This window comes from Ctenocephalides felis, unplaced genomic scaffold (genome assembly GCF_003426905.1).
Source record: "Ctenocephalides felis isolate EL2017-DRISC unplaced genomic scaffold, ASM342690v1 CF-g0.4_SCAFFOLD_01886, whole genome shotgun sequence".
Lineage (NCBI taxonomy): Eukaryota > Metazoa > Arthropoda > Insecta > Siphonaptera > Pulicidae > Ctenocephalides > Ctenocephalides felis.
This window is the reverse complement of record NW_020538040.1, coordinates 33,592,373-33,605,324: the sequence shown is the minus strand read 5'-3', so window position 1 is coordinate 33,605,324 and position 12,952 is coordinate 33,592,373. Positions and strand designations below refer to the sequence as shown.

The 12,952-nt window shown below is 29.2% G+C and overlaps 1 protein-coding gene across 1 annotated transcript in view; it reads left to right on the top strand.

Moving 5' to 3' along the window:
- The first annotated feature begins 3,882 nt into the window (after positions 1 to 3,882).
- The window catches only part of LOC113374863 (dynein heavy chain 3, axonemal-like), a 28,205-nt gene continuing 19,135 nt past the window's right edge, over positions 3,883 to 12,952 (top strand). Inside the window, 2 exon segments of the mRNA XM_026614824.1 lie at positions 3,883 to 5,550; positions 5,636 to 5,759. Coding sequence (XP_026470609.1) covers positions 3,883 to 5,550; positions 5,636 to 5,759 — 1,792 coding nt within the window.

The window sequence follows — 12,952 nt, the reverse complement described above, 5'->3', positions numbered from 1 at the left end:
ATTATATAAATTGCATTAATAAATTCATCTTATAATGGTAGGACAACCTTTTTAGGTTGCTATCTATAAAAAGGCAGTCGTTGAAGCACAACAGCTCATAGGTCTCGTCAAGTTCTGATTGCAGTTAAAAATATAAAAAAAAACTCATAATTAAGCTTCTTGGTTCAAGTCTCTTATTATAAAATTATTCATAACGCGTGCCATTTTTCAGTTCGATGAATATTCATTTTATTTTTTAACGAATGATTTCATATTGGATGCAAAACATAAATATAATTTGCAATTTGTATAAAACTAAATTTTATCCCAATTCAACTTCGTAATTCTTTTACAATTATGTCTTAAATTCATAATTTTATTCAAAAGCAATATGTAGAGTGTGGGAGCGACCGTTTTGCGAATTACAAATTGTAAATTACAATAAGATTGATGTCATAACGAACGACTTACTACATGTCCAACTTTGAAGAATCCAGAAGTAAAAACTAATTATCATTTGTCAATTTGTTACTCTCAACTCAATGGTGGAAAAATGCTTCTGGAATGTGATCATTAAAAATAAACAATTTAATACTATTTTATTAGGTGCCATTTAAAACATGCCTTATGACCCCATATTTCTGCCCAAACATATTTTAAGTAAATTTAACATATTTAAAAAGTACTAACTCAAAATGCTATCATTTAATTATCTTACCCCTTAACTAAAATTTATACATTATCAAGAACATATAATAAGCAATCATCGAAAAATACATAAAAAATTGTACAATCAGTGGCTGCAAGCGATGACCAAGTGAAGAAAACTCCTTTACCTAACTATTTACCTTTCTGGCCTAATATTTTTATAGACTATATTGATTAGACTTTGTTGTAATTAAAAAATATTAAGATTAATGATAAACATCTTACTTCAAACGACGATATTTTTGACAAATGGTATAGTCATTGCTATATTGTTAATTTAATCGATTCTGGCAAATTTAACCAATAATTAAATATCTTTCATGGCGTGGTTCTGATGTTGTTTCTTTTTTATCAATATGTTCGTGCGTAATATGGTTTTAACTGTAGTCGATTGTTATAATTCGTATAGGTGCCTTGCTACAAACAGGAAACACAATACAAGAATAATTTATTACGTTGTTCAAAGACAGTTCTACAACTCTTTCAAGAGACACATTTTAATTTACATACTTTATTGTTCGTTTTTTTATTATAATAGTATTGAAAAATCAGGTTTTATCAAAATTTTAATTATAATTCCAACTTTTAGTGTATGTGTCTTAAGGCCAATTTCTGGAACTTTCTGTTTTGTAAACAAATATACGATAATGATTACAATTCAAAGTCAAATAACAATAATAATTATTATATTTGAATTCATTTTAAAGAATTATAATCCTTTTTTTCTTTGCGTTCAGAAACCTTTGAAATGTAAAAATATATAAAAAAAGATTATCGATTTTTTGCGATTTCTATAATATAGCCTACAGAAAGTTTCAAAATATTTAAAACAATCGTAATAAATAAAATGTATACACAGTATAGAAAACTTTATGAAAACATTGATAATCTGATGTATAAATCAAACAGTCATTTTTAAATATAAAATAACCGTTTTGAGCTATCTTTATCACATACTTCATATTCATTTTTTATATCAGATTTTATTACCTTAGAGACATGATCGTAAATGTAATTTTAATGCAGTTACAGTATTCGGCTTTAGTAACGTTATTAATTGGCTATGATAGAACCGATGCTTCCCCGTTGTATCAAAAATTTATCCCGCAGTTATATAAAACATCATTTTTGATCTTAAATTCTTATACCTTTAGTGGAAAACCTTAGAAGTATACAAAATAGATAAACACATCAGTAATATCAGCTAGAAATAAATGAAACTAAAACAGTCATAAATTTTCAAAGTTATGTAAAGCTCAGTCAATAACGAACAGCTCGCAAGATCATTACTATGCAAAATAAACGTATTGTATCTGATTTGAAAAATATTCATAAAGACAGCGAAATAATGTTATACACGAGCAAAATGCATTCTATCTGCACAAAATCCTTCTTCTGATGGCTTTGTAACATATTCTGTAGCATTTGCGACATATGATTCTGTAATTTATTTCTGCAAAAGCTTAATTGGAAAATTGGAACCCCATGTTCTCCTAGCATACAAAACAACTTTTTACAGATCTTGAGAACGTTTATAAAACTATTTATTTAATATTTTTTATTGCCACTGGTTGGTTGCAAAATCAACAATATTAATACAACATGACTAGTTGAGTTTTGCTTCAGCTACGAAGCAGTGCACATCGTCCGTTATACCTGCGAATAATCCGGTTTTATACCTGCAGTATTTACGTACCCTGTACGGGTACGTGAATTCAATAATCAAACTACTGATAAGCCATTGTTATCAATAGAAGTGTCAAATAGTGCAAGTGAAAACAACAGTGTTTGAAGCATGACCCCGGCTGGGGTCAGCCATCATGAGTGCTCAAAAGTCGTTTATAAAGCGCTTGAAACCTTAAATAATGATAATGAAAGTGATTTCGACAGTATGGAGGAAAGCGACGAGTTTGTTGACGATCCTATTGTTAATCCTATTAACTATCAATCAAATACATCTAATGCCAATGTTGATTGGCAAGTTGTAAATCACAAGAAACGAGCAGCAACACCCACGGAGTCTTCAAGAAGACAAGCCAAGGTAGTGGTAACGAAAGACTACTGGCTTAAAGCTAGTACTCCAACCAGAAATTATTATGCAGTTTTAGAAAAAACATCTGATCAAAATTCACCATCTCAAAACAAACAAGTGCAAAATAAAACAGCGATCAAACCTCCACCGATTTTTGTTCACGAAGTGGGAAATATCAAGCCATTGATTGAACTGTTAGAAAGCGAAGCCAAGAAACAGTACACACTAAAAACTATAGGAACATCACAAGTGAAAATAAATCTTGAAAGTGCACAAACTTATAATATTATTCTAAACAAACTGAAAGAAAGAGGAACACAGATGCATTCCTTTCAAGATAAGTCAAAACGGTCATTTAAAGTCGTGGTTAAAAACTTACACTTTAGCACCGACCTAGACATGGTAAAAAAAGAAATAGAAGAACTAGGGCATAAAGTCGTACACATCTCTTTCCTCAGAAGCAGATATACAAAATTCCCACTAAATATTCTCTCGGTAGAACTGGAGCAAAAAGAAAATAATAAAGATTTTTACAAAATTGAATTTTTATGCAAAACAAAAGTTGAAATTCAAGCCAAACGATATTCTCGCGAAATAGTCCAGTGCACACAATGTCAAAGGCTAGGACATACAAGAAATTTTTGCTACAGAACTCCCCGCTGCGTGAAATGCGCTCAGGAACACCCAACTAAAAAATGCTCATGGACAGACAAAATAAATAGCGGAGTAACATGTGTTCTCTGCAATGGAAATCATCCGGCTAACTACAAAGGCTGCAGGGTTTATAAAGAACAGCTCGAAAGAAAATATCCAGCTCCTCGGGAAAGGCAATTCACTTCCAATAGGCAATTTACCAGTAACACAACAGTACCTGGAGTTTCGTACTTAAGGATTGCTCGTGGAAATACACACCCAGCTGAAGAGACTACTGAAGAGTCTACTACAAACAAAACAAACAACAACAATAACGACCTATATGAACTCAAAACAATGATCAAAACACTGACCGAACAAATGAGCACAATGCTCAATATACTCACAACAATTTTAAACAGGAAGTTTTAATGGCAGGGATTTTAAGAATATGTTTATGGAACGCCAATGGTCTGTGTCAGCATACACAGGAGCTTAAATATTTTTTAATAAACAACAACATCGACATCATGCTTATATCTGAGTCTCATCTCACAGACAAAAAGGACTTTCGTATTACTAATTACCAAACGTATAGCACAAATCATCCGGATGGAACAGCGCATGGTGGATCAGCCATAATTATTAAAAACAAGATCAGACATACTGTTTTAGAATCATTTTCCACTAACTACATGCAAGCAACAAATATTGCTGTTGACATATTTCCGAAAACCATTATTTTTTCAGCAATATACTGCCCTCCTAGACCTACAATCTGTCAGCAACAGTTCTTGAACGTTTTTCAATCCATTGGTAATGTATTCATCGCTGGAGGAGATTATAATGCAAAAAACACATGCTGGGGATCGAGACTAACTACTCCCAGAGGACGTGAGCTCCACAAAGCAATGAACCTGCTAAACCTAAATGCAATATCCACAGGCGAACCCACATATTGGCCCACTGACTTAAGCAAATTACCAGACTTGCTCGACTTTTTTATAACCAAAAATATCCAAGAAAGCTCTATAGAAGTTCGATCCTGTCTGGACCTAAATTCGGATCACTCACCAGTAATACTAACGTATTCTCAAAACTTCAATATTGTTACTGACAGTCAATTACTAACCAATAAATACACAAACTGGATAACTTATAAAATTTTTATTGAAAATAACCTACACTGCAACATTCGCTTGAAAACTGAAGATGAAGTCAACAATGCCATCAATCAAGTAACAACTATTCTACAACAAGCAGCAACTATTTCGACACCCAGAGATGTTAATTGCAAGACTCTCAGCATTCCTTTGGAAATAAAAAAACAAATAGCCATCAAAAGAAGATTGCGTAAAATATGGCAAGTCACTAGGCATCCCGAAGATAAGAAAAGACTTAATAGAGCCTGCGAAAATTTAAAATCAACAATTAATGCTTATAAAAATGAATCTATTAGGACTTACCTAAACAACCTATCTTCAACTCAAGATACGAATTATTCGCTGTGGAAAGCATGCAAACGACTCAAGAAACCAGTTATGGCTGTACCACCGATCAGAAACCCTGATCAGTCATGGGCAAGATCACACAAAGAAAAAGCCGTACTATTTGCTGACTATTTACAAGAAACTTTTAACCCGGCACCTCCTCAATGCAGTCGTAGCGAAGAAGACTTCATAAGTGATTATCTCCACCAGGATATAAGAACTACTAACAGTGTTAACAGAACCACCTTTTCAGAAATTTCCGGTTTAATCAAATCATCCAAATCAGGAAAATCCCCAGGACATGACAAAATAACAATAAGAATGCTAAAAGAAGCACCCAAGAAGTTGATAAGATATTTAGTTATAACCTTCAATGCAATAATTAGACTTCGTTGCTTTCCAGAAGCATGGAAAACTGCTAAAATAATTTTAATTCCTAAACCTGGTAAAGACCATCATTTAGTTTCATCATATAGACCAATAAGTCTACTTTCATGTGTATCAAAAATCTTTGAGAAACTTATTTTAAAACGAATAAACTCTGAAATACATAACAAAAACTTAATACCTAACTATCAATTTGGCTTCCGACAACAGCATTCAACAATCCAACAAATCCACAGAGTAGTTAATACAGTCAATGAAGCTCTTCACTCAAAAAATTATTGCTCTGCAGTTTTTCTAGACCTTACGAAAGCTTTTGATAAAGTGTGGCATAAAGGACTCTTATACAAACTTAAAAATGTCTGCCCTATAACTTATATATCTTACTTAACTCTTATTTACAAAACAGAAAATTTACGTCTACATAAATGGTGTTCAGTCAGAAGTGAGAAATATTAGAGCCGGAGTTCCTCAAGGAAGTGTTCTGGGACCAACATTATTTCTTCTATACACAGCCGATTTTCCTGTTAATTGTAATACCATATAGCCATGTTTGCAGATGACACGTGCGTTATCGCTCAGCATCAGATCCCGAAATGGCATCATTACTTCTTCAAGTTCATCTGGACAAAATGGAACAATGGTTTAAGCTGTGGAGAATCGAAGTCAACAATTCCAAGTCGGTACATGTTACTTTACCCTTCGCAAAGACACATGTCCTCCAGTTAGAATCTTCAACCACACAATTCCTGCTAAAGAGACAGTCAAATACCTGGGGATGATTCTAGACAAGAAATTAAACTGGAAAGAGCACATAGCCGCTAAACGGGCACACATGGAACACATAAGAAGAACCTTACACTGTTGTTGGGTAGGCAATCAGAACTATCAGCCTACAACAAGATTTTGTTGTACAAAACCATCATAAAACCAGTTTGGACATACGGAGTTCAACTATGGGGATCCGCCAAAAAAAGTAACATTCAAATCATACAAAGGTTCCAGAACAAACTCTTAAGACAAGCAGTGGGAGCTCCCAGATATGTCCCCAACTGGATGATACATCAAGACACTTGCACAGCCACAGTCACAGAAGAAATTAAAACTATTCAATGAGACACAAACAAAATATTGACAATCACAGCAACGAACTTGCAGCCAAATTATACGACACAACTTTCGATTACAGACTGAAGAGAACAAAACTTATTCAGTTAGCACAATAAGGTTTTTAAGTTATCGTTTAAAAATAATGTAGACCTACTCCTATGTTTAAACTAGATTAGTTTAGATTAGAAGATTATTATTATTATTATTATTATTATTTATTTATTTATTTTTTTTTTTTTTTTTTTTTTTTTTTTTTTTTTGTTGGTTTCGTTTGTTTTATCTAATATGTATAGTTTAATTTGTTTAGTTTTAAGACTACCTGGATCAAATCTACCTTAGTTTAACAACAATAATATTAGGACCACCACTGGGCGGCCTGATATGCCCTTTCTATTTATATTAATCATAAAAATTACTAGATGTCATATTTATAGACAGTTGTAATTACTTAATGAAATAAAAAAAAAAAAAAAAATCTAACGTTTTAATTTTTCAACTTTTACTAGTATAGACTACTGCATGGTTAGATTGGTTCCATTATTAGCCGGAAGGATTGCACTTCTTTATATAATTAAGAAAAATTGGCTGACCCTATATTTAATTATATAAAATTCCAATCATTATCACATTTATACAGTCTGCTTCAAAATTATAAGTTGATAGTGATAATAATTAGACGATTTGATGTAATTTGTATAAAAAGCTACTATAAAAAAGTGAAAAACAAACAATTTGCAAATACTGATATTTTTCATGACTTTTTTGAAATTTTTTTTAAAAACTGATTTTTTTTTGAAAAATTTGAACTTTCTTGAAGATTCTTGATACTCATTTATGTTGATCCGTACTGTCGAAAATATCAGGTTTTTTCGACCGCCAAACGGCAGTTTTTTTACTTTTTTTTCTGGATCTTTGAAATCGTTAGTCTTGCCTTTGCAAAAATTTATTCAATTCTTCTATACGTCAATACAAGTAAAATGCTTTTGAATAATTCAAGCCGGATGCTTAGTTCTCACAAAAACTTGATTGCCATAGTGTGAAATAGTGCAATAAATCTTTGCTCCGTATCCCCAAAACGGCTCGACCAACTTTTGCCAAAAACTAAACAGCACTCCTTCTTATCAATAACATTCGAATGCTATTTGCATATTCTCTTAAAAACGTTGACAAAAATTGTATCCATATATATGCACACACATACATACATCCATTTTTTTTAAGGTTGTCAAATGATCATAAACCTTTAAAACGTACCTGAAGATAAGCAAAAATTTTCATTTTAGATTTTTGGACGATATTATAAATAACTCACCCGACAGAAGATGGGGTGATAAATTCTACAAATGATTTTAGAATTACTTTGAATATTACCTATAAGCAACCCTGGTATAGCAGTTCTAGACTAATATTAGTAATCATCTATTTTCATAGATGAAGATTTTTTATACTCGATGTGCTCAAAGAGAACATTTCTATTATGAACTGCATCCATAGTAGTTCAGCTAAATTTGTTAAAATTTCTTAAATGGCTGATTATCCAAAAGGAGACCAATTCTCGGATAAAAAGAAATATCATATTACGAGACTCTTATATTGAATAATCGTATTAGTCGGTAATTATAAACTGTCAAAAAGTTATGAATTTACTATGCAATCAGGCGTTTACATTACATGTGAAACTAATCTCCAGAAGGCAAAAACGTCGGAAATTTAACTTTATTCGACTTGACCCATGCATTAGTAAAGTGACAAAAAAGTTAAACTTATGATGATATTGTTATTTGATATTTGTGCCTAATCCCTAGTAGAAACGAATCGTGGCGCAATATTGTACTTTTTATGGGCTCTATATTGTTTACCAATATTGCTATAATATTATTCTGTTAACATTTTCCCATATAAATCCAATATTAAAACAATATAGGCCCCATATAAAACCAATATTGATAAACAATATTAAAATCCCATTCAAAACTAATATAAGCCCAATATTGAAAACCAATATAAGATTAATATAAATAAACAATATTTACCCTACATAAAAAACCAATATAATCTCAATATAAATAAACAATATTTACCCCAAATTCAAAATTATTATTTAACCCACATTTAAAAATATTATTTAATTTATATAGAAAAACAGTATTTAACTCATTGATAATAAAAGTTTATTTATTCTAAATGAATACATACATTTTGAATAGTTTATGTATTGAATCTTAATCATTTTATTAACAATTTACAGATTATTTTATAATGATAAGATAAGAACAATCAAAATATTTTCAGTCATTATAATAATTTGGAGGATCATAATGGTAAATCATAATCTCATCTTTGTTAATCCTATCGCCTTAATTGTCTATTTATAAGTATTTTAATTAGTGATGGAAATTCTTATATTATTTGGATATTTTCACACGTGTTTTAACATTTTCTTGCATTCGATCACGATTACACCTGAAATAAGATAAAATATATTAATATTTTATAGCAATACTTCTGGAATATATTGATTTTATAAACTCATCATAAATTCAATTACTTAGCTTTTAATAAAAAAACATTTCTGGCATTGTAGTTTATTGAAAACTACTATTTTCTAGAACTCGATCACAGTTAAATCTGAAATAATTAAAAATACAGTAAATATAAAATTTTAACATTAATTTAAAACAGTACAATTATAATTTTAAATTAAAACAAAAAACTGTTGATGGAAATACTAATATCAAATATTCAAAAGCGATAATAAATTATTGAAAAGTCTGCATTTAATAAGTTTGTTAATATTTTTATTACCTTTTATCAAATCCATTTTTGCTATGTGATAGTTTTTATATTACAGCTGATTTTACATCCATTTCAATTTAGTCAATCTAGAATATATAAAATACATCATTGTTTACTAAATATGTATGTTGTTTATATAATATAAGTAATGAATATACTTACGTACCTTAAACATAAAACTCAAAATTATGTTAATTAACCGCTTGATTTTATTTATAAACTGTTCACAAAATATGTTTTTAGCCAATTATCATTTGATATCATAGATCATTTTATTTTTCACTAAATATTCACATTTTTCCAGACTTACTATATATTAGGAATATATTTTAATATTATAATAATTTCTAAATTCAACAAGAATTGCTAAATGCACTGCGTAACGAATTTCATACTATTGAAAAATGCGAGGTTCTGCACTTTGTTCGATGGTGATGCAGTAGACTTAGAGCATTGTTAATCAAAGGGCGGTTCTAACATATTTTTATGTATTTTTATGTTTTTGTATCATTTTATGTTACAAAGTATACGCTCATTAATTTGTCGTTATTAGTTTATTCAGTGTAGTAGTCAGTAAAGTATATCCATAACTCCCTTTTCATTCATTTCAATATGAGAGAGTTAGTAAATTGCATAATCAGTGAAACGTTACTTAGAAAATATTCAAAACAAAATTAATAAAATTGCTATTAATTATCATTATATCAAATATGTTTACATTTAGAAAATTTTTAATGTTTATTATTTATTAATTTTTTTTGCTGAATTATATTAAATAAATTTTATCTTCACAAAACATAATAATATTTCACTTATTTTATCCTACGTTATGGGCTTATGGATTCTTTCCTTCTTCAAGAACTAACCAACAAGCATTTTTTATAATCACACTATTATTTACTATGTACACAGTAATAAATTTAAAGAAGACTTCTTTTGCCTTTAAATTAATTTTTTAATTAAACTTTTACTCTTAAATAACATTAATGTAAATAATAAACTAGTATAGTAATATAAATAATAATTGCTATTAAAAATGCAAGAATATATAATTAAAACAAAAGTGCAATGATATAATATTAGTTCATAAAATACGTATAAAATAAGTTCGGCCATAACTGACATATAGTTAGGTAGTCGTCAAGATTCTAGACTCTAGAAACACCGAGGACGAAGGACAACGATTCGTACGAAGGACCGTACACGAAGCGAGATAGCCTTATACAAATATCGGTTATATGAAAGAAAGAAGAGACATTCTCAAAAACCAGATGTTCATACATAGCCATATACATGTTGATAGTGCAATTTCAGAATATTTTTATTCTATAGGAATAAATATAAAACGTCTATATTTATAAATATAAATCGATATATTAACAGATTTTACAGATGATAATAGATTTAAATAATATTAATACATACCAAACAAGAAAAAAACAAATTTAAGCAAGTCATGTGACTAACTACAAAATTTCATTATTTAACATTTATTTTATTCGAAGTTTTGATTTTTTTTTTATCAAACATTTTGTTTAATTTTTCTTTCTCAGTGCGGTACATACTGACATTATTTAAGTTTGTTAATTATTCTGGTACTTTTGTACTACTATAATCTTGTATAATTTTTGTTTTTTTACTGAATGATGACATACTTACAATGTCGTTAATAATATAGTTAATAAATAAATACAATATAGTTAAATTATTTATTGCTTTTTTAACTTCCCCTAGGTATTTAGGGGAATAATGAGACTAAATCGAAAATGAAGATTTTTGCATATCTTCACGTTTAATAATGGATTTAATTAATTTAGCTTTAATAAATTAATTCTGATCAAAAATATGTTTTTTAAGAGTCGCCATTGATGTTTTTGGTGCTAATTGATGATTTAAAATTGATTATTTTCTTGACCAATGTTAATGTTACTTATTTCCCAAGTTCGATAATAAAGAAAAAATAAATGTGAACATAATATTTACAATTTATATTGAATTCATATAAAATTTATATCAAACTGTTAATTACAATCGAGCTGATCAATGATTAGCTATGTATTAGCTAAGATATTATCAATGAGTAAATTCTGTTTTTTATATGAATTAAATAATATTTTTAAATGTGGATTAAATAATAATTTTGAATTTCGGGTAAATATTGTTTATTTATATTAATCTTATATTGATTTTCAATATTGAGCTTATATTAGTTTTGAATGGGATTTTAATATTGTTTATCAATATATTATATGGAGCCCATATTGGTTTTAATATTGACACTTACACAAAGGCATTAATGTAAAAAAATGTATCAAACTATTAATTACGATCGAGCATATGACCTTTTAAAAGCTTTAATCGTGTTTTTGGTGATAATCAATTATTTAAAGTTAATTTTTTTCGTAACCCTTATAAAGACCACATATTTCCCAAGTTCAATAATACTGAAGAAACGAATCGTGGTTGCCCAGAAAAAAATGCATAACCCCCACATTTGAAATTTATATTAATTTATAAGAAAAATGTATCAAACTATTAATTGCGATCGAGCATATGACTTTTTAAAAGCTTTAATCATGATTTTGGTGCTAACTAATTATTTAAAATTAATTTTTTTTCGTAACCCTTATAAAGACCACATATTTCCCAAGTTCGATAATACTAAAGAAACGAATCGTGGTTGCCCAGAAAAAAATGCATAATCCCCACATTTAAAATTTATATTGAATTTAAAAGAAATATGTATCAAACTATTAATTGCGATCGAGCATATGTCTTTTTAAAAGCTTTAATCATGATTTTGTGCTAATTAATTATTTAAAGTTAATTTTTTTCGTGACCCTTATAAATACCATGTATTTCCCAAGTTCGATAATACTGAAGAAACAAATCGTGGTTGCCCAGAAAAAAAATGCATAACCCTCACATTTAAAATTTATATTGAATTTAAAAGAAATATGTATCAAACTATTAATTGCGATCGAGCATATGACTTTTTAAAAGCTTTAATCATGATTTTGGTGCTAATTAATTATTTAAAGTTAATTTTTTTTCGTAACCCTTATAATGACCACATATTTCCCAAGTTCGATAATACTGAAGAAACGAATCGTGGTTGCCCAGAAAAAAATGCATAACCCCCACATTTGAAATTTATATTTAATTTATAAGAAATATGTATCAAACTATTAATTGCGATTGAGCATATGACTTTTTAAAAGCTTTAATCTTGATTTTGGTGCTAATTAATTATTAAAAGTTAATTTTTTTCGTGACCCTTATAAATACCATGTATTTCCCAAGTTCGATAATACTGGAGAAACGAATCTTGGTCGCCCAGAAAAAAAATGCATGAAACCCACATTTAAAATTTATATTGAATTTATAAGAAAAATGTATCAAACTATTAATTGCGATCGAGCATATGACTTTTTAAAAGCTTTAATCATGATTTTGGGGCTGATTAATTATTTAAAGTTAATTTTTTTCGTGACCCTTATAAATACCATGTATTTCCCAAGTTCGATAACACCGAAAAAACGAATCTTGGTCGCCCAGAAAAAAAATGCATGAAACCCACATTTCAAAATTATGTATAATTTGTGTAAATATAAAATTAGAGGCGTAAATCAGATGGGAAACATGTTTATTATTTGTAATAAACCATATAAAACACTTTTCCGATGAATTTTCCAAATTTTCCATAATTTTGAAAACAAATATTGTCCGGTCCATCTAAAGACAAGATTCGAATATTGCGCCACGATATTTTACCCCTCTAGCCACGATACATTTCTACTAGGGATACAATTAGTCCAAT